Below are 22,667 nucleotides of genomic sequence, written 5' to 3' on the forward strand. Positions count from 1 at the left end.
CTCCTTTTTAGTGGCATTTTTTGCCAGTGGAAATTTCTCCAGGAGCTATTGAGCAATCATAGCAGCTGTTTATAACCTGGTTTGGGAAATTAATGAACTTGCATGATCTTGTGGTCAGTTAAGATGCCTTAAGCAACTCACAGAGCAAAGGGTTTCTGACACTGCTGTGGACTTAACTCTTTAATCAACTTCTTCTTTTTTTTTTTTTTTTTATTGCCCACACTTTCCCAGTGTGTAGTATACATTTCAAGTACAGAATTTTACTGGAGAGGGTAAAGAATATGGTTTTCTGTTTAGTGATAGTGGTTTTTTTGTTTTTTATCTATGGAAAAAGCATCCCATCACTTCCTACTCTATTTGGGAGGGCATGGAGGCAGCACATGTATTTCATTTTAAAATAGTATTTGGGAAAAATGCTAAAAAAATAACACTTTAGTTCTAAGGTCAAAAAAGGCTAATCTGCTCTTAGTCTAATGGAATTTTTTTTTCTTATGACCAAAATATTTTGCCAAATTGGGCCTTTTGAAATCATCTCAGTGGCTTGAGTTGGAATAAGGAATTCAGCCTGACACTGCTCCAACTTCTTCATGTATTCATCCGGCCCGATACATCAGCCATCAATCCCATAATAACGTGTGTGAGTCTCAGCTTTTAGATTTTTGGCTTTAGAGTTCTTGAGGTTCCACACACAACTGTGTCTCTCTGACAGCTGTGAGCAGCATTTGGCTCCGAGCCGCTGCACCAGGAGCTGTGGGCCGGGCAGCAGAGTGGCAGTGGGTTCTCAGCCTGGGGCCCCGGGCAGCCCTCGCCCCAGAGTTGACCCATGACTCTCGGAGCTTCCATTCCCACCGGCCCCTCCCTCCCTCCGTGCCTCCTGCGGTCTGATCAGCAGTCTGTCCTCCATAAGAGGGATTTTACAGTTGTTTTTTCCCAATCCCTCCTCCCTTGTACTCTTCCCGCCTCCTCCTTTATCTCCAGGTAAACTCGGGGGCCAGGACTCCTTTGAGAGCATAGAGAGCTACGACAGCTGCGACCGTCTCATCCAGTCCTGGAGCAGCCAGTCATCCTTCAACAGCCTGCAGCGCGTCCCCTCCTACGAAAGCTTCGACTCAGAGGACTATCCGGCTGCCCTGCCCAACCACAAGCCCAAGGGCACCTTCAAGGACTATGTGCGGGACCGTGCAGACCTCAACAAGGACAAACCTGTCATTCCTGCTGCTGCCCTGGCTGGCTACACAGGTAGGCGCCTTCCCCTCACCTGGGCAGCCTCTGTCTGCGTGTTTCTGTGGGTGGGTCCTGGAAGGCACGGTGTGCGTCTACCCAGAGACAGAATGACAGACTCCTTCTTTTGGGGGGCAGTGGGGAGAAGTCTCTAAGAGGTCTGTAGTGTCTCAAGCCACTCTACTCACTCATAGCTATTGATTTTTGGAAGCAAATAGTATCATTCTATCCCAAGAGATCATTTCCAAGAGTGGTAGGAAACTTATATTTTGGATCTTTTTCCGTATGTGGGAGAAGGAGCCCTAGTGCTCTGGTGTCCTGGAGACCGTGCCGTGGCGTGGCGTCGAGGGGCTTTTCCTGGCCTGCTCTTGGGAGCTCTTTCCCATGCAGCGCTGGCGGCAACAGCGCTCACAGGCACGGCCAGCGCCTCTGCGCTTTGGATGCCACGCGGCCGGCCGTTCCGACACGGGACGGCATCTCCAGTGGCCCTGCACCCTGTCTCCATCCATCCTGGCCTACCCAGGAAACGTCTTTCTCACTTAGCTTTATGATCGGTTTTGTTCCAGGAGTGAAAGTTACAGTAGTGGTGAGTGAAGAAAGATCCCAGTGAAAAAAGATGCAGAAGGGAGAGCTTGAGCTGTGATTGGGCATCTGGTGGTGGAGGGAAATAGTTCAGTGTTTGCGTGGCTTGTAGCACATCTGCCTGACCTGGGAGGCATTTGAGGAGCGCACCTGAGAAATATCCAAGGAGCATTAAGGTGTTAATAACCAGATCTCTCTGTAAGATTATAGTGTTTTTTAAAAATTAGAAATTGTGTTGTGAGTGGAGTGGAGCTTACTTTAAGCCTTGATTACTCTGATGTGGTCTAGGCCTTTATCCTCTTAGAATCCCCTCCACCCTGGGCCCTTTGTGACAGACAGCAGAATCTGTGTCTCTGCTGCAGTGTCCGTCTGATCTTAACAGTACGCTAGCTAGTTCCTTACTCTTGCATTCAGGGAAGCCTCTGTTTTCCATGAGGAAAACCGGCTGACCTTTGAGAACAACTCAGATGCTTAGAAAAATTACTCCCAGTCAGAGATCAGGAGTGTGTCTTTTATGTTGCATTCCACGTAGCCCTCGTGAAGTTCGCTGTGTGAGTAGCGCTCGGGAATTACGTCTGTGTGTTGGGCAGCAGCAAGGTCAGGGCCAGAAGGAACCTAGAGGCCCCGCTTTCCTCTGTCTGCAGTGCCCGCTGCTCTCTGCGTGAACATGGTCAGCGTGTGGGAGCTCGCTTCTTTGCAAGGGAGCCCTTTCCTATCTGCGACAGCAGATCATTAGGACGTTTGCCCGTTTCAGTGAAAGGTATCTGGAATGGGGAAAAGCAGATGAATCTCTCTCAGGATGCAGAGGAGTACCAGTTCCTGCTGGGATAACTCTTAGGGGGTGGAGAACTAGATGCCAGTTGGTCAAACTGCTAAAAACTGGGGGAAGTGCTGCTTAATTGGGAAGAGAAAGGAAAGGCAGAGGCAGCTCTTAAATGACTTTGTGGCCTTGGGAGGTTGTCTTTATCTCTCGCTGGTCTGCTGGCTTCTGTTCTGGTGCGGGGGAGCTATGCTGTAGGTCTGGGTTGCGTTTGAAGTCACCACACCTTGTGTGGACAGGCTGTTTGATGGATGCTGACCCCTCCCTCCTGCCCTCCCTCCCTTCCTTCCTTGCCTTCCCTTCCTATCTTCCTCCCTCTCTACTTTCCTCCCTGCCTCCCGCCCTTCCTTCCTTCTTTCTCTTTTTCTTTCTTTCTTCAGACATAAGGTAAGGGAGTAAAATACTCAGTGAATGGAAGAGAAGGGACGGTGATTATCAGTTCAAAGTCTCAAAGACGGAAGTAGTCATTTGAATTAAAAAAAATTTTTGAAGCATCATACCATTCAGTTGCTGCTTCTTTATAATCGGCAACGTGACTTTTCATACCATCTCAAATGGTGGTGGGAACAATGGCCCAGAAAACAGAAGTCCCCCGCGCTCCCTCCCACCTCTAACACACTGTGTGATTTTAGGCAAATTTGCCTTGTACCCTTTTCTACTTTTAGTAAAGTAGAAGTATTCATCCTTATCTTGGTGGTAGGAGATCGGTGAAAATGTAATTGAACCAAATCAATTAAATAAACAAATAGGTGCTAGGCACTGCCCTAGAAGTAGGGAGAAAACCTGTTAATTATAACAATTCGATTATTTCTGCAAATGTCTGACCACGTATTGAGTGCAGACAAGACAGTAGCCCTTGGGGGCTCCCTGTCTTCCCGAGTTCATGGTGTTGTAAATGTCCTTAGACTTGAACCGCTCTCTCATGGCTGTGGTCCGAATGAAGGTCGGATTTGTTGGCTGCCCAAATGGGGGCTTTTCCCTGCACTTCGTGCCAGGTGAACCTCGTGCGTGCACAGCGAACGGGTCCTGTGTGGCATTTCCCCACTCTCACACCCTCCTTGTGGTCCTTTCTCATTTCAGGTACATCCTGGGGAGTGGAGAAGGGGATGGGTCACACCCGTGCAGCCTCGAACACCACCTGGGGCAGTCACCAGAGAGCCCAGAAATGGGTGTCTGGCTTTATGCGGACAGGTTAAGAGGACCTGAAATTTGGGAAAGTACTTTGGAAAGTGGAGATCATTGTTCAGGACTTTTTATTGCTCATAAAAGTCATACCTATTTTCTGTCTCAAGTTCTTCCCTCCCTTTCTGTCTGTTCCCTTAACACTTGATTGTTCCAGAGGACGTGTGGCCACATGGTCGGAGCATTCGTACCTGCACATCCCTGTCTGTTGGTCCGAATGAACTGAAGGGTGTGTACTTAGATCTCCGAGCCAGGGAGAGAATTCCTCTTCCTGCCACCAGACTTGGCCCATGTCACCTCCGGAAGAATACATGCCACTTCTTCACATGGTGTCTTAGTTACTGCACTGTAAGTGTGGAAATCAGTTAGGAACTGAATTTTCACATTGTCTTGCACAGTTACATTCTTCCTCCTAAGATAAGAAAATTGCATCAACCTTCACTAGGCTCCCATGGCAACTTGTTCAATTAGGTCAAGATGTGGGGGCAGATAACAGGGCTTGAAAGCCTGCCTGTTAGCTGGGTTAAGAATACATCAAATGCAGTGCTGGCTTCCGCCAGAACGTACCTCCTTGCCTCGCTGTGAACTGCTTACGGTTATCACCTGATACAATCAGAAAGCTCCATTTTCTTGTGCTCGAAGATACGTTATGAACCCTTTTAATGACAACACCGTCTGAAAGAAGTAGCCCAGTGTTTTCTATACGTTTCGTAAACCTAAGCAAAATGCTTTCCAGGGCCTGAAAAACATGAGCATCTCTGATTTTTTTTTTCAGTGTCATTACACATAGAGTAATACTGTGGATTGTCAAATAGTATCCTCCCTTCCTCTTAATCTCTCCAGCCCCACTGTATAGTTGATGAAACTGAGGTGCAGAGGAGTGTCCTCTTCAAGGCCATGTGTGTAACTGCAGTCTGCTCACAGCAGCTCCTGTGTTGAACCTCCAGAGCTGGATGTCTCACCCGAGTAGAACCTCTTTTCTCCTTGTTAAGGAGTGAGAATACTCCTTGGTTATCTCAGTTGCCCCATAGCAACTGGGACCTTGTCTCCCTCTTGTCACTAATTAACACTGCGTGCACATGGGGGTGGGTAAAGCTGGCCTTTCTTGAACAAGTTGCCATGGGAGCCTAGTGAAGGTTGATGTAATTTTCTCATCTTCGGAGGAAGAATGTAACTGTGCAAGACACTGTGAAATTCAGTTCCTAACTGATTTCCACACTTACAGTGCAGTAACTAAGACACCATATGAAGAAGCGGCATGTATTCTTTCGGAGGTGACACGGGCCAAGCCTGCCACATGTAACTACACACAGGAAGTCCACTCCCATGGCTTCTGTAGCTGGTCCTGAGCAGGCCAGGGATGGGCCCTGTCAGCGCCTAGGTGTGTTCCCACCCTTTATTTGCAGTATGAGTGAAGTAGCTCTCTTTTTTCCTGGAGCCAGAAAAAGGCAAAGCCCAAAACCATTCATTGACTGTAATAAAATTATATTTTATAGTGTCGTACAGATACGTAAATAGATGGTCTCTCAGTTTCCTTAAGGCTAAATTGGGAATTATCTGGAATTCTACTTTCAAATTTTATTTTTGTGTATGAGACATCACAAAAAAAGATACCAGTCTCGTGGTGAAAGAAGTCCCATACAGTCCCCTATAGGTCCTCTGAAATTACTTCCAGCCTGAGATAAATCCTTTTCTTGCCATTTCATAGCCGGTCTAAAGTCACAAAGTCAGAAAGTCCCAGGGCCAGGCCCAGAACCTTGGAGTCCTGGCTTGTGGTTGAGTCTTAGGGTTAGTAACGCAAAGCTACTGCTAAAACATGTTTTTGAAAATAAACAACTGTACTGCAAAAGGAAGTGCTTCAAAGCCCTTCAATTCAGAACGAAACCTGAGATTTGGCAGCAGTACCTGAAATCACAGTTTTCTGAAGGAAAGCTGGGTTGCAAAATAGTCTCTGTGTACTCGGGTACATGGCTGAGGGAACTTCTGGGTTGAGCCTATGTGAGTGATAAGGAATGGGGAGAGGGGACGCCCAAGAAAGTTACTAGTGCAGTGTGTATTTGTGCAGAAGACTTCCAATATTCTAAACACAGGTGTGTCACTAGGAACAGTGTAGAGCTTTTAATTTGGGGTGATTAAGCTAAGAAGCTCTGGAACATAGTGTCTCCATGTAAATGTTGTTGATATAAGACTGTGAATTGACTAAAGTTGAGAAGGACCAACTTGTTGACATGATCATAGGACTCTGGTGCCCATTGTATGCAGTAGCCACCTTTTCAGAGGCCCAGAGAAGTTAGGGGACTTCGCTGAGTTCTTGGGCCAGGCAGAGCTGGGGCTGGTTTGCAGTGTTGCTGAAGCATCACAATCTCAATGTGGAACATCCTTGGGCAGCACCTGGATGCATAAGAGGAAAAGAGGTTGGGAATGGGAAAGGCAGAAACAGAGTGTCTTCCCTTTCTTGCTTAGAGGCCACTGTGATTAGCAGGTTACCAAAAGCTGGCCAGACCCCCCGCAGGCTAACTGCAGCCTTCCTGCCGGCCCGCAGCTGAGAAGCCAGGAGGGATTCTATTCCCTGTGCTGTGTTTGCAGGTGGATCCTTAAGGGGTGCATGGGATGGATTTGGGGATCTCAGGAGGTGGGTTCTCGGCATGAGTTCACGTGCTGCTCAGTTATGAGATTATTGAGAAAATACTTCAAGCACTGGGAAGGGAAATTGCCAGGAGGATTTGAACTGGAGGGAGCAAAGTTGTTTCATTGTTTCTGCCTCTTAACTAATTAGTTTTCTGCCAATTTTCGTGATCATCTGCCACCAGTAGAAAAAGATCACACGGTAAGAGGATTTGGCTTCACTATTAACTTTTAAAATAGAAGTCTTTTTAAAAATGTGGAAAGCAGAGGTTCCCTTTGGAGGCCACAACTGGCTGAACCCCTAGTGTCTTGATTCGGCTACGGTGACACCTTACAAGCTCTATTTATACTTTAGCATCTGTCCTGGCCCTGGTGCTATTTCCAACTCTCTGAGGCCTTCTGGGTGCCTGAGTTTGGGAGGGCAGGGCACGCACAGGCTGGCCCATCGCTTCGGGTACAGCCCCTCTGCCTGTTGGAGAGGAGTCTCTGAGTCTCACATTTTTGGTGTCACTGTTTCTTTAACAAAATCTCACTACAAATGATGGAACTGGGTGGTGACTGTTCTGGAATTTCACTCTGTCTCCAGTTTGAAGCTCCACCTTTTTGCCTTTGAAGCAGAGTGTTTCCATCAGCCAGAGGCAGCCATGTGCTGCTGAGGCCTCCACCCAAGTCCTCACTGCCTTTGAGTAGCGCCCTGGAAACTCCCCGTCGCCTCTGCTGGAAAGGCCCTGCCGGCTGCCCCAGGCATCCTGCCTCTGCCCCGCTGCGGAGGGGGAGCCGTGGCTGCCCCTGAGGGAGGCCCACTTTGAGAGAAGCCCTGCTCTTCCCGGCTCGCGTAGATGGGACTGTCACGGGTGCCTGCAGGTCGGAGGGCTCCCGAGCTCCCCATCCGCCCGTCACTTGGGGGGTGCTGCAGATTGAAGTCCCTGTTAATAATTAACACATGGGGGGTGGCCAGCCCATGCTGCTTCACCAGGGGTGACGTTTAGGGTCTGTGTCATTTGGACTGAGAGCATGGACTCAGGCCCTGCCACGGACGGGCCGTGTGACCATTGGCAAGCTGACATCTCTGTACCTCAGTTTTCTCATCTGCAAAATGGTGATAATAATAGTTGCTGTCCCAAAGGCCTGTTGTGAGGATTGATGAGTTCACTTAGGGAAGGCAGCCAGAACAGTGCTGGGTACACAGGAAGTAACTAGTGCTAGATATTACTACCATTCCCTATTGTTCTCCAAACCTTTTACGTTTCCAGTATAATTCTAAGTTCCTTGAGGTCAGAGGACATTGTATTTTACTTATAAAACTCAGTAATTGCTGGGGTCACCCAGTATGTCACAGGGCATAGCAGATACTAAATATTTAGTATCAGATTAGGTCACTTTGCTTAGTCGGCTCAATCCACATGTATTAAGCTCCTATTTTGTGCTAGACTTTTCCATTAATTTTTTTTGTCCTTCACCAAAAACCACTTGAGGAAGGTTGTATTACCTCCATTGTGCAAATGAGGGAATTTACGTTTTTCTTTCTTTTTAGAGGAAGAGGTCTATGCCAGTGTCGCACATCAAAGGACAAATAAGCTGCCTTTCAAAGTTTTCCACAATGTCAGACAATTAGGAGGAAAATGTCCAAAATAGTGTGTATGTGTTAGTCTGCTGAGAAGCAGATGCCTACACACGATGAGATGTGTAAGAAGTTTATGGGGCAGGGGCCTCTGTAAGGAAGACGGGGAGGAGGCAGAGAAGAGAAGGAGGGGTGGGGGGGCCTTAGACCACACTGTGGGTCTGGAGGAAGAAGCTTTGGACCCGAGGAGCCTCCAAATGCAGCTTGGCTCCAGGAAAGATTTGGCCAGGCCCAAGGGACGCGGCTGCCCGGTGGGGGAGCTCTCTATCTCAGTGGGGGGCCTGCACACCACAGCCCCCACCTGCAGTCCTGGGCTGGGCCGGGTTCCAGGAAGCGTGGCCTTACGTGGACGTGGCAGAGCCGGCCAGCTATGCTCCGCAGGAGGAGATCTGGGTAGCACGGGTGGTGCGACAGCCATAGAGACCTGCCCTGTACTTGCGGCTTGTCAAAGAGGCCAGCACAGCTTTCCACCCAGCTAGTTGTAAGGCACAACTGGGGACCATGGGTCCCAGTGCTCTCGGTGGCCCATGATGGGCTTCTGAGCTCACTGCATAGTTTTGACTGTAACTTCTCAAACTTTATTGTCTTTTGTTTGACTCACCTCTCCCTGAGAGATAATGAGAGTGAAAGTTCTCCTGGGGTGATTGAATGCGAAAGTTTAAACTCTGCAGTGAGGCTGGGCCTTGCTTTGCTGGAGATGTTCATAGGCCACGGCTCTGTGGAGGTGTTTGACATTCAGGGCCCAGGCGGTACAGTTTCTTGTGAAGGCATCCGAAGGCCGGGTTCTCTGTCGTTTCTTCTTAAAAGGCGTAGGTAGGATACTTTCAGCTCATTGCATTATGGTGAAACACGAAGTATTTGTTCTGCTAACTCCATGCTGTTGTTAATATTCTGTTTTGCTATTGAGCCCAAGCTGGCTACAATGCCTTATATTTGAGGAGTGTTCAGAAATTACTTGCTAGATAAATGCTTGAAAACTTCACTGTGCAAATGATCAGTTAGGATCTAGTTCAACTACCTCCTTAAGGATTCTAATGTACCTAACTAGTGATTTCTCTCATCCGTGATCTGAAGGAAAAACTTTACCCCTAGGATAACATGAATTCCAGAGATCGAGTTGAGAATCCTCCTGAGAAAAGTTAGTCTTCAGACTTCTAGAGTCCTGTTCTCTAACACTGATCAGTAAAGACATCTTTCTTTCTTCTTGTTACCTAGATACTTAGGGAGGCATTTGTTGGGACATTTACATTGGTTAGAAAAACCATATCTTTGGTTTATAAGAACATTCTCATCCCCTACCTCCAAATTCAAACCTAACTCATCTCTGGTGACTTCTTAAAAGAACCAGTTACCTAGAAGACATCAGGAGGAAAAAGCTATAAAGAAACCCACTTCCTGACTTGAGCTTCACTGGCTCGCTGTCCAAGTTTGTGTCTGGGTGTCAGCGTGAATGTGGTTAGATAGAGTTAGTGGTGGATTTAGAGGAACGGGGTGGCTGCATTTGAATAGAGGCTGCCCCTTTAAGAGAGGAACAGTCCCCTTTCTCCTGCTGCCACCCCCGCACATGTGTACTTGAACTCTTGCAGGTGTGCAGGGCCAGAGCAAAAACAAAGGTCTTTCCCTCATACACTAAAAATGCGTAACCGTCTTGTGCTAGACACCAGGTCAGAGTGGCCAGCTGAGCCTCACATAAGGCTGTCCTGGGGGGCAGCCCCACCGGCCAGTTGCCCGCCATCGGGGCTTGCTCTCGTGCCTGTCTTGGTCACTGAGGCTGGACAGGACTTTCTGATTGACCCCAGCTAATGCTGTGGGATGTGTCTCTTTGGGCCCAAACTACCAGCATGTGTAGGGAATGCTGCTGAACTCGGTCTGGGTCAGCCCCACGTACTAAGTAGGTGGAGGGTGCCTGGTGAGGAACATGAGTGATGGGGAAGGGCGCACTGGGGAAAAGAGGATCTAAGTCCATCTGTGGCCAGAATTGCCCCGAACCATAAATGTCTTTGACACTTTCACTTGCAAAGCAGTTTGCATCTGCTGTCTTTTTTCGTGTGTATATACTTTTAATTATAGCAGGGATTTCAGATTCATCCCTAACTTTAAAAATCTTAAATGCTTATTCTCATTTAAAATGTTAAGAAATTTTACATTTATGTATTTTAACTTTTTCCCCTTAACCTCTAACTTTCTACTTTTTTAAAGTTGCCATACAAAAGGCCGATTTAATTCTTGGAAGCCTAATTAAATTTTATCTAGTGCTTTTATAATTTTTTTTTTTTTTTTTTTTTGAGATGAAGTCTTGCTCTCTTGCCCAGGCTAGAGTGCTGTGGCATCAGCCTAGCTCACAGCAACCTTTAACTCCTCCTGGGCTCAAGCAATCCTCTTGCCTCAGCCTCCCAAGTAGCTGGGACTACAGGCTTGCGCCACCATGCCTGCCTAATTTGTTCTATTTTTAGTCGAGAGAGGATCTCACTCTTGCACAGGCTGGTCTTGAACTCCTGAGCTCACGGGACCCTCCTGCCTCAGCCTCCCAGACTGCTAGGATTACAGGCGTGAGCCACTGCACCCGGCCCCTTATAATTTTGTTTACATTTCTTTTTTGTCTTGTCTTTCTTTGAAAATACTGTTTTTAAAAATATATTTTCTGTTGTTTCATTCTTCTGTTTAATTATATTATTATGTATTCTGTTGCCCTCAAACTGTTCTGTACTGTGGATGCTTCTTTAGCGCGCACGCTCTCTCTCTCTCTCTCTATAGATATATGTGTGTATATATATTTTACTAACATATTTATAAATATATTCTTGTATAATAAGGAATTAATTTACATCTCTATATGGTAAGAAGCAGAGATTACTGCTTTCATTTTATAGATGGAAAAACTAAAGCCAGAGAGCTTAAATGAGTTGCATAAGATTGCGCAGTGAGTCAGGGAAGAGGTGATGTTAAAGCCCTGTACCCCTGACTCCCCGTTTGGGGCTTTCCCACAGCAGATAGATAGATCTATATAAATTTTACGGGACGCTGTCATCTTTCAGTCCTCCATTACCTGACATGTGACGTGGTTTGTTTTTTTTTTAATTTTTTGAAATACTTTGGGGTTTTTTGTTTTTGTTTTTGATCTAACATGTGAGAGACATGAACTTGACAGGCGAAGGTTGGTTTTAACTGATTTGAGAGGTATTTTCTAACTGTTTTTCATTGTTAGAAACTGGCTCTCTCAACAATACATAAGTAAGTACACAAGTTTATGAGGTTGTTCTTCAGCATTGGGTTCACCAGATGTGTTTTTTAAATACCTGTTAGAGTGTTCTTTGTCGTTATGGGTTGAATTATAAAACTTAGGGGCACATTCCCAGAGCCTGTTGACGCTGCGGGGGTTCACCAGCCTGGGCAGTGTTGGCTGGCTACAGGGGCTGCCGTACATGGAGCATGGTGGACAGGAGACGAGACTTGGTGGGGCCAGGGCAAAGGAAGGGCACGGCTCAGAAGAAAGGGGAGAAGGCACCCACAGGCAGAGAACGAGGCCAAAATACCAGGTAGTCCCGGCCCTCACTTCCCTGGAAAAATCCTCGCATTGCTTTGTCACTCAGTCTCTTGAGTTCTTCATCCTCAGGCAGGGACTTTGTGCAGCATCAGGCTGAGTTTGGTTCAGAGGGCCAGAGACTGCCAGGATGTTTTCTGTTTGATTTGTCATTCAGCTTCATTTCCTAAGGACTTAACAGAAATAAAGAGATTTGGGACTCTTTTGTGAATGAAGATTTAGAAGGGGGTGGACAGAAAGGGGTTATGCCTAGATTCCACCGTGCCCTCAGAGCAGGACATCCCATGGTAGTCTGAGAGGAAGACAGATACACTCAGGAACAGATGGGTCATTTCTGGATTCGAGTGTTCTGTTTTTGCCATCGTCGTTTGGCTGTGGGTAGAGACACCTGGCTGGAAGGGAGGGGCTAGTCGGGCCTGTTCCTCTGTTTCGGGGCCACCTGCCAGATGTGTGCTATCAGGGCAGAGTCAGCCCTGCTGCAAGGGTGACCAACCATGAGAGTTTCATAGGTTAAAATAAATGCGGTGTTTGATTTGACTTTGAGAGTAGAGCTAAAGGAGATCAGCTTCTCAAAGTAGCAAATTAACCCCAAAAGAGCAGGAGGTGTGGTCGTTTTTATTTTGGGATGCATGCTGATGAAACACAGCCTGGGGTCACCCATATTGTTTGGCCCCAAATATAGCTTAATAGAGAGAAGCCGTTGGAGTGGCTTTTCAAATCCTTATACTTTTTTCAGAGGAGGATTGTTTCGGTCCCATAATTTAGTAAATGTTTACTGAGCACATGCTGCAGACGAGATACCGTACCTCACTCACACTGAGGACATAAGGATCAGTAAGACACAGCCTGGGATCTCAGGGAGCTGACGCTGGAGCCCTCCAATGGCAAAGGATTGTCTGGTGGTTGGTGTTTGTTGGTGAGGCACTGTTCTAGGCTTTGGGTCACAGGAGTGAAAATCAAGGTCCCGGTCCAGAGAGCACATGTACTAGTGACGAGAGAGGTGGACAGCGTGCAGACCACTGTGGCTGGTCTCGGTGTTGGCAAGCCACAGTGGAAATACAGGGATGCCCAGCCTTGGCCTCCATCTGTGTGGGAGACGACTCTTCTAGGTTAGCCTCTCACCAGGGCACAGATGCCAGAGTGAGAACTTGTGGCTGAAAGGGAAATGAGGAAGGAGGAGAAGGCAAAACTGAAGTCCAACCCTGACCCTGTTCACTGGCCATGAGCTGGGCACTGCCAGGGGCAGGCAACTCCCAAACCTGGAAAATGAGAAATTGGTCCATGGAAAGGATTGTCATCAGGAACATCTTACCCAGATTTTGTCCTAGCCTATCGCTGTATGATTTGTGCTGCTCAGTTCTTAGCCTCAGGGTGAGGGACCAGAGGCAAGCGTTTTTAATAACTAGCCTCATCGAGACAGGTGACGCTCCATCAGCTCCTGGACAAAAAGAAGGAACTTAAAGTATGACCCAAGTGAGCAGGAAATTACTGGAAGATTTACCTTTTCATGAAAAAAATGAGATTGTTGCCTTAGATTTGAGGTGCCTCCCAGGTCCCCTCTGGGGTAATGTCCTCTGTGCGTGTGTGATTTGCTCTGCTGACCTGAGACTCTGCCGGGTACCCACCTGGTTTCTCCTCTTCTGCGGCGGCATCATGCTCTTCAGGTGAGGACTGTCAGCGTTGTAGGGAGCGTTTACCTCTTACCTAGAAGTGAGGGGAACAAGGTGGGGGGGCAGTTCCCGCCGCCGCCAGCGCTAAGGGAGGCTTGGGTGGAGGCGCTTCTGGGAGGGGCTTGCGGAGTGTGTGTGGTGCCCTCCCTCCCACGTGGCTTTGGAAGAGACCTCCTTCTAACAGGGACCCTCTGTTGTTGTGGCTCAGAGCTTCGACTTGAGAAGCATAGTTTCCCAGTGATGCCACTGGATTCCTGACGTGTGACACCAGGGCAGCACAGTGAAGGGCACTGTTGACTGCCTTGGGGCTCCCAGACAGGGACCCCATTGTGAGTCACACTGAACATGTGAGCTCTCTCCCCATGACTGGCGCTATTCTTAGAACAGTTCTCTGCTCCCAGGGACAAAGGTCACTGGGTCCACAGTCCATTTGGGTAGGAGGGTGGGGCTGGGCCCAGGAGTGAGGGGGCGGTGCAGGGAGAAAGGAGGAAGAGGCTCTCTAATTTTAGGTTGCCTTGGAGCCAGAGCGAGAGATGGAGCCCTGGAGCCCTGTGCATTCGGGCAGCCCTGCTCTAGGCAGTACTGAAATACCCTCTGCAGGAGCTGTAACCGGGAGTGCTAGACTCAGTCACTGTCTGGAGTCAGGGGCATGAGAACTGCCAGGCGGGCTTGGCTGTGGCTGCCAGATGTGCGCAGCCAGCGTGCATTCCGACCCGGAGCTGCCTCTGAGCCTTGGGCTTCCAAGTGGCCCTGACTTCCCCTCCAGACCTGGGGTGAGAGTGACATGTTGCATGGAGACAGGCTAACGGGTGTTAGACACCCCCCCGCCCTGGCCCCCCAGGCCCACCATCCTGAAGCCAGTGTGGAGTGTTTCCGCTGGCCCAGCGCTTGGGAGAACAGCGCCACGTCTTTCCCGCTTCTCTTGCTCCCCACAGCAAGAGGGCAGTTTGGGAGTTGGCAAAAGATAGAGAGGGGAAGCTTTGGGAGGGGTCCTGTGTTCCTCTCGTTTGGTACCATACGGTGGGCTTTCTGAGGGGCAGGGGCACACAGTATGTGTCGGGCAGCCCGGCGGGCTTGCCGGACTTCCTTGCGGGACTGGGGAGGGAGGTTGGAGCTCCCATTGTGCCGACGTTCCTACGGTGAAACGAACCAGAGGTGCTTCTTCCCGTCCGAGCTCCTGTGCTTACTCCAGACGCCTGCTTCTCCATGTATCCCTCCTCTTCCTCTTGGTATGAATAGAAAAAAAAAAAAGAGTTAAAGGACCCACCTAGGACCTGGGTTCCCAGTGCCTGAATTTGACACTTTTACGTTCCTCTGGACAAAGGAAAACTCATGCTGAGGAAAAGAATCCTCCAGCAGGGACTCACCCTGTGCCTGGGCCAGGCACAGTGACATGGGGGTCAGATGTGCAGAGAGCAAGGGCTGGAGCAGGGCACGTGCCCCGCAAGCGTTTGACATTTCAGTTCGGGACATGGCACGAGCAGGAAAAGCAGGAGTCATAAGTCCCTCCCAGGAGTCCTCTGCGATGAGCTGGTGCCAGCGACGTGGATTGAAGGCGCCTTCTCTGCTTTCTGGCTGCGAGTCCCGAGGGCAGGGGACGGTGGTGAGCTCTTGGGCTCCGCTCTCCAGGACTGGCTCCGCCCTGCCGAAGACTGGGACTTACCCAGGTGGAAGGATCCCAGTCTTCTCATCCCTTTCCTCAGCTCCATATGATCAGCCCTCTCTCCCCAAAGAGATTTTAAGATAGTGTGAGAGAGGTGCTAAGGTAAATAGTGTGAAGGAGAAATAATGAATGAAGTGACGTAACTTAACGGCCACCACGAGGGCGCCTGGCCAGTTGGGCTGGCAGCGTACCTGTGGAGGCAGACGCCCAGGTGAGGAGGCAGCACGGCCACTAGCGGTCAGACCAGCGGGGACAGCCGCTGGCCGCCAGTGTCCCGCGCCTGCCGTGGGAGGTGGGAAGAGAAGAGTTGCTAAAGCCAGGTCCTTCTGTCCGTTGCATCACTGCATCCAGGCAGGCAGTTTAGGTGCCAGGTCTCGTCCAGGGGCAGCGTAGTGCTGAGATGAAGAATCTGGGGGCCAGACTGCCTGGGTTCTAATCCCAGCTACTCCACTGCTGATCGGAATGGCCTTGCACAGGTTAGACAGCCACAGCTTGTCCGTTTGCTCCGCTGTACCTGGGAGAGACAACTAGCATGACGGCAACACCTACGCCAGGTGACAGGGGAGGACTAAACGGGATGACCGTAAGCCTCGCGCTCGTATGTGGTGCATGTAGCTGCACAGTCATGGCTCTTGTTGGCCGCTTTCTCTCTCAGGGGTCTTAAAGCAAGTCACCCCCGCCTTACGTCCAAGGTCTGTAGTCTTGACACAGGAGAGGCCTCCGTTACGTAGCTTTTGGGGTAGGTGCTTTTTATTTATGTGTCTCTATTCAGAGGTCCTGTTGGTGTCCACAGTCATTGTGAATTCATTCAAAAAACCTATCATGCCATCTGGGCTCTTGCAACGCATTTCTTAAGAGAGAGTTGCTGTCTTACCACCGTGTGCCCGTTAGGATGGCTTCTCAGTGTATTCCTCAGGTAATGTCATGTTTAGTCTTGTGAGCCCAGGCAGGAAGCAGTGGCTGGTGACTTTTCTTAATTCTTAAGAAACCTGCAAATGGATCTGAGCTGTAGGAAGTTAAGGCTTTACCAGTGTAGACCTCTGGGCTTTTCTTCGAATGTTAATTGATTTTATAGACTTTCCCTGAATCACTTTATTGTAGAATATGTATAAGGTTTTCTTGCAAGATGGTTTTAAATAGCTAAAGGGTAGACTCTCAGAAAGATGAAGTAGAAATATTTCATGTTTTATGTTTAGCCTGGGCATTGCTGAGGAAGCCGCCATTAGAAAGTTATTGCAGAAGGAGCGCTTCCTTTGGCTGCGGGACGGTAACGCATGTCAGGGCTGTTTCCTCGTGTGGTGTCCGTGCAGGTGCCCTGGTGCTCGGAGTCTCCAGGCCTGGGCACTAGACCAGCACCAGCATGTGCTGACTGTGCCGCGGAGCAAAGTCACGGCACTGTTCTGAGCACCTTTTCCTGCACCAGTAGAGCGGAGGCAGCAAGACCGCTGTGCCTACCTCACAGCCGCGGGGTGGGGTGGGTTTTAGGAGCAGGTAAAATCATGCACTTGAATGGGCCTTATAGAAGTATAAGGTATAGTAAGAGATTACCCTTACAGATCATAAAGGCTATTTCTTTTTTTAGATCAACAGGGAGCCCAAAGCCTGTTTCCTGTTGAATATCAGTTTACTATGGATCAGACAAATTTGAAACTTGGGTTAAGAATTGGAGCTAGAACATTCCAGGCTTTGTTCATCTACAAGGACTGGGTCTTTTCCCAGTCCTGCTCTGCCCCGATTGTTTATGAGATGGTGTTATAAGGCACAGTGTAGACATGTAACAAGCAGCGTGGACTTTGACCCCATAATTGTTTCTCCAGCCACACCCAGAAATTATATAATAGCATTGTCATTTCAGAATAGAAAGTTATCCTGAGAGGAAATCTATGTGATAGAAATCCTTTAGCATAGTATAAACTGCCTGTCAAGAGTATACCAGGCCTTTTAGAGCTAAGCTCTTGGCAGTGTTGATGGCTAAGACAAGAGAACTGTGTGTGTGTGTGTGTGTGTGTGTGTGTAAGTCAGAATATACTGAACCCATGAAGAATTTATGAGACAGTCCTCATCTGACCTCTGAGAATTTTCTGGGTGGCAAATTAATTCCTCAAATAGTTATGTTTTTTTTTTAATCCACTGAATTTAAGATTCATGGTGATGCCTTTTCCCCTTCCCCCCTTAGTTTGGGTGTTGCCTGTATGTGGCCTGGGAAGGTGGGGTGGTGTTGGAGAGGAGTATGACGGTTGGAAGGACATCTCACAGTGATTTCCATGTGCGAGGACCCAAGAGTAGTGATCCTTCCTACTCACAAATCAGAGGCCAAAGTCTCCCTTCCTAGAGGAGTGCCTGTGAGCTTTGACTTCTGCTTGGAACTGGCGAAGACATTCATTCCTTAGTTAATACTTTTCTTACTTCTTAAGGTGAAAATAATGACTGGCTTTTTGTGAAGACACAAAAGATTATGCTGCCTTAGAATATCTCAGAGGATGGGCTCAGTATTTTCCTTCTAGAGTTTGCTTAGCAATAAAAATGGACTGACCCTTGAGTCAATCAAAATAAAGTAATTTATATATTTTCTCGTATGCTTTTCTTTTGCGGGGGGGTTTCTTTGTCTTTTCTATCTGTTCAAGCATGTAACATTTCCTCCAATATTTTCGCTGTGTGTTGCCTGCCTTTTCTCCCCGCGGGAGCTGCGGGGGGCACGGAGGGAGTGCTGGGCGTGGGGATTAGTGGATGGCAATTCACAGTGGCTTGTGCTTCCAGGCAGTGGACCCATCCAGCTGTGGCAGTTTCTTCTGGAATTACTCACCGATAAATCCTGTCAGTCTTTTATCAGCTGGACAGGAGATGGCTGGGAATTCAAGCTCTCTGACCCAGATGAGGTAAGAAAGGAGTGGCTTGAGAGTGCTGTGTTGAGGAAGGGTCAGAGAAAACCCTGGGCAGGGGCTGTGTGGGGCTGGAGGACGTTTTCCAGGTTTGGGATCCCAGCTCTGTCACTTGCTACTTGTGTGACCTTGAGCAGGCAGCCTTGTCTGGGCCTCAGTTTCATCATGTGGAAAATAGAGAAAATATCTATGTCACCCATTCGTTACCCAGGATTAACTGGTGTCGTGCGCACCAAGTGCCTGGCGCTTAGTCAGCCTTTTATCAGTAGAGGCGCCTTGCCTGACTTAGCGCTCTCCCTAGCCGGGGCTGTGAGTGTGAAAGGGGCCAGGCAGTTCCAGAGGCCTTGGAAGACTGAGACAATTTGTTCATTAAGTTATTCTTTCGTTACACAAACGCCCACTGAGTGTGGTTCTGTGCCGTGCCCAATTCTGAGGATAAAAAGCAATGAACGAGAGAGACAACATCTCTGTTCTGACAGACATGAGAAATATTTATGCCCTGCTGTAGAAAAAACACTTCCTGTTGATGAAAGGCAGGTACGATTGCAGCTCAGCCCCTCCCTCCACGCCCTCCGTTAGCTTCACGCTTTCAAAGCCAGGAAATCCTACTAGTAATGTGGAGAAAGAGGAGAGTCTGTAGTGTGGCTTTTCTTTTGTTTTCCAAAATCAAATATTTAACCTCATTCAAAGTTCAGGTCACTGTGTTTTCATCAACTTGACTACCATCCCTGCCCAACCCTTGAAAAATGGAGTTCAGAAAAGACAGGTCAGAAAAATACCTTCCATAGCTACATGGATCTCTGTCTGTCTCACTTAAACATCGTGGGGCGCCGTGGGTGGGGTGAGTATGGGCATGTAAACATGCGTATTAGGGTCGCCCTATCGATTTTTACCTATTCTTTTCTTTTAAAATTGTAGGTGGCCAGGAGATGGGGAAAGAGGAAAAACAAGCCTAAGATGAATTACGAGAAACTGAGCCGTGGCCTGCGCTACTATTACGATAAAAACATCATCCACAAGACGGCGGGCAAACGCTACGTGTACCGCTTTGTGTGCGACCTGCAGAGCCTGCTGGGGTACACCCCCGAGGAGCTCCACGCCATGCTGGACGTCAAGCCGGACGCCGACGAGTGATGGACACAGGAGGGGCCGGGGGAACCTTGCTGAGACCTTTTGAAGGACAACCGCATTGGTCGGACTCTTAATTTTTAATTGTTATTCTATTTTTTATTTTCCAGAACTCATTTTTTACATTCAGGGGTGGGAGCTAAGTGAGCTGCAGCTATAATCGATTGTGCACGGTTGGAAAAGGAAAACTAGGACTTGTGGGGCGGGTGGGATAAGAAATTTTTGAGCACATTTTCAGGAGAGAGAGAAGGGTCTTCTTAGAAGCTGGAAGGGTCTGGCTTAAGAGAGGACAAGACTAATGTGTCCAATCATTTTTAAAAAATCATTCATGAAAAAAATGTGTCTTGAGTTATGAACCCATTAGCAAGAGTGATTGCCACATCAGAAGTCGCCAGGCTGATGAAAGGCAATTAACTCACTTTTGTTTGTAGATCTGGGCGGGCAGAAAGAGGGGTGGGATTAAACATTTTGGGGGGAGGATGCGCTAAAAACTGAGAACTATTTACCTTTCACTCTTCTTTTGAAACAAAGATGGACTTCCATGGGGAGGGGCCAACACAGTTTTGTGTTAAAATTTATTTTATTAAATTTTGTGCCAGTATTTTTTTTCTTAAAAATCGTCTTAAGCTCTAAGGTGGTCTCAGTATTGCAATATCGTGCAAGTTTCTTTTTATTTGCCGGCTGAGGATTCTGTCACGGTGAAAGAAAACTGTTTATATAGACCCCACTGGAAAAGCAAAGCGCTATCACTGAGATCAGGGATCCCAAATTCATGTGAAGGAAAAATTAATGTTGATTTGGGTACAGGGGAACTATGCATGTGAATTTCATCTACAATTTAAAAAAAACTTATTATTACACCCCTTTACTTGTTATTAGCGGATTCTCGGGTTTGGACTTAATGTTGAGCTAAGAAGCATTAAGCCTTTGAACTGAATGTATTTTGCAGCCCTGGCTTTGAACCACATAAACATAGGAGCACTGTTGAAGTCATGGAAAGGAAATCAAAGGGGGAAGATTGGCTTGGTTCTTTCTCAGTTCCATACCTGTAACATAGATGGCTTGGAGTAAAAGCTGTATGCATGGGCATTACCCCTCAGGTCGTACGAAGTAAGTCCTGAATGCATGTCGTTCCAAACTAACACTCTGTAACTTCTCTTTCATATTTTATTTTTCCAGCATCTTTCATTTTTTGTTCATACTCTCCCTCCTCCCCATTGTGCAATCAGTAGAGAGAAATGTACAGCTTTCTGATCGGTGAGTGAAAGAGTGACTTCAGACATGACATGAGTTGAAGAGTTGACCTTGCTGGGTTTTAGAAGTGATGGAAATTAAGAGAGCATTTCAATAAAAAGGGACTTGGCTGTCTTTGGAAGAGAATAGTTTAAACCAGTGGGGTAGGATGTCAGGTGAGACTGTATGTGCCGGTACGCACAGTGTTAGGGCCTTGTGCTTGCATCTGATATCTTGGCGCAGGGTAAGTCAAGGTTAATTGCAGAAGAGAGGAATGACTTGAAGGCAAAAGAAACAAGGGAAGGAGCTTGAGTGAAAAAAATAAGGTGTCCATGACATTTGAATATATTTTTAGTTCCCCCAAAGTTCAAACACAAACTTAGTCAACTGAGGTAGTCATCTTTCTGCTGGTTTTGAGGAGGGATCTGAAAATGGGGGTTTGCGGGGAAACCATCATCTACCTGGTGAGAACAAGTGCCTAATACAAGTAGAATCCCTCCCACTGTGTGGGTGCCCAGTTAAAAGGATGAGGAAGGAGCAGTGGCTTTATGGACTTGGTGAGAGGGGAAGACACGTTCAAGATGAGCTGCTCAGGGCTGGCTCCTTTTGGGATTTAGCTGAAAATTGGAAGTACTAACTACCTTCTAGTATTTCTTCAAGAAAGCTGATTGTTGACTCCCAGATCCTCTTGCCGACCCTGAATTGTCAGGAACGTAGCTGTGTGATTCATGAATGTCCTCACACTGATCAGTTGGAGAGTCTATGTGGAAAGCAAAGGCAGAATTATCCCAGCTGTGTATTTTGATCTTTTGGATCCAGGTGCCTTAATGAAGCTCTCAAAGTATTTTAGGAGCTGCTCAGGGAGTGTCAGGTGGAACTGTTTGGACTACATTGTTTTCTCTTAGATTATGTGATCTTTGTTGGGCACTGGCAAAGGGTGTGTCTGAGTGTGTGTGTGTGTGTGTGTGTGTATTTGCAGACATGCAGAACTGCAGCTGAAATAATTACCTGAGTTTTCTAGTTAAGTCTTTTGACATTTCAGTAATGGGCGAGGGTAGAACCAAAGCTGGGTATCAGTCATTGCTTGCTGTTTGCAAACAGGCATAAAATCACTTTCCTAAATCATCAATCTTTCCTATTAAATTTATGCTGAAAACTCCCCTTCTGTGAGTCTGTCTAACCCTGCAATTCCTGTAGCAGATAAGATGTAAGAAAGTGCCTCCCGGTGTTCCTCAGCCTGCTTGTTGGCTAAGATTCCCTTTTTCTCTAGGTCCGCCGTTGTCGGGATTTGTAGGTAGTGTATTAAGACAGCTTTGTCTATCTGGCCAGATGCTTTTTCTCCTTTTGTCCAAAGGCCAGAGACCATCCCAAGAAGAGTGGTGGGTGGTTTATACACTGGAAATGTAGCAAAATTGTTGCATTTATGCTTTTTAAAAACACATGTTAACTTCAGAGGGACGATGGGCAAATCTGGTCTAGCTGGGTGAAACGCTTATTTTCCTGGAGATGCCTTAACCTGTGTTGGTTTTGGCTTTAGGGTTCAGAGTCACTTCCGTTCCCTTCTCCATTCAGAAGAGAGACTTCCCTACACAGAGCCCTGGGGACTGTGGGGACTGGAGGTAGCATTCAGAGATCAGATGTGCTTTTCCTCACTTTGGAGATGAACACTCTGGGTTTTAGAGCATTAACCTGCCTAACCTTCATGGTGAAAAATACACCTGTCTTCTAGTCATGCTGTGCATGCCGCTTTCTCTGTTGGGGTCTATATAAATTTGTTAAACTCTTACCTACATTCCAAAGAAGTTTCAAGGAACCATAAATATATGTATACATATACATATATAAAATATATATATTAAAATGAAATTATCTCTATCAGGAATACTGCCTCAGTTATTGAACTTTTTTTTAAGAATACTTTTTTTTTAAGCTGAGAAGTATAGGGGTGAAAAAGATGTTATATTGTGTTTGACTATTTTCCAACTTGTATTTTCATATAATTTATATTTTTTAAAAGCTGAAAATTTAACAGCAAGATGAAAAAAGGAAAAGCAGGTGCTTTTTAAAAATCAGAACTGAGGTAGCTTAGAGATGTAGCGATGTAAGTGTCTATGTGTTTTTTTTAAAAAAAAGCAAAAAAAAATTCTTATGGGGGAGTTTTTTGTTTGTTTATTTTAGTAGCTGATGCTGGCACATCATTTTGCTGGAGAGTTTTTTATATACTGTAGCCTGATTTCATATTGTATTTTAAACTGTGTGAAATTAAAAACAAAGAAATTAATTCATAATGATGTGGCTTTGGTGTGGTTCTTTCCTGTCAGGATCGTGTTTGAAACAGGACTTCTGCTCTCACCGCCTCAGGACTGATTTGGACAAAGATTGCCCAATAAAGCAAGAGTTATGATAGGAATATAGGGAAGTAATCTAACATCCCAAATTATTGAATATATTGTGTCGTCCTTCGTGGAATGTCCCACGTCCCTGGCCTTGTCATACCTCATT

General features: G+C 47.2%; 1 protein-coding gene across 4 annotated transcripts in view; it reads left to right on the forward strand.

Moving 5' to 3' along the window:
* ETS1 (ETS proto-oncogene 1, transcription factor) overlaps positions 1-21,989 on the forward strand; it is a 95,108-nt gene extending 73,119 nt beyond the window's left edge. For 3 of the 4 annotated variants that reach the window (XM_069470689.1, XM_069470688.1, XM_069470691.1), the window contains 3 exons: positions 979-1,239; positions 17,683-17,801; positions 18,723-21,989. In XM_069470689.1, the coding sequence (XP_069326790.1) occupies positions 979-1,239; positions 17,683-17,801; positions 18,723-18,938 (596 nt within the window). In that variant the 3' untranslated portion in view covers positions 18,939-21,989. The remainder of the gene's footprint in view (positions 1-978; positions 1,240-17,682; positions 17,802-18,722) is intronic. The other variant, XM_069470690.1, reaches the window with a different exon arrangement.
* Positions 21,990-22,667: the final 678 nt, after the last annotated feature.

This window comes from Eulemur rufifrons, chromosome 6, assembly GCF_041146395.1.
Source record: "Eulemur rufifrons isolate Redbay chromosome 6, OSU_ERuf_1, whole genome shotgun sequence".
Taxonomy (NCBI): Eukaryota; Metazoa; Chordata; class Mammalia; order Primates; family Lemuridae; genus Eulemur; species Eulemur rufifrons.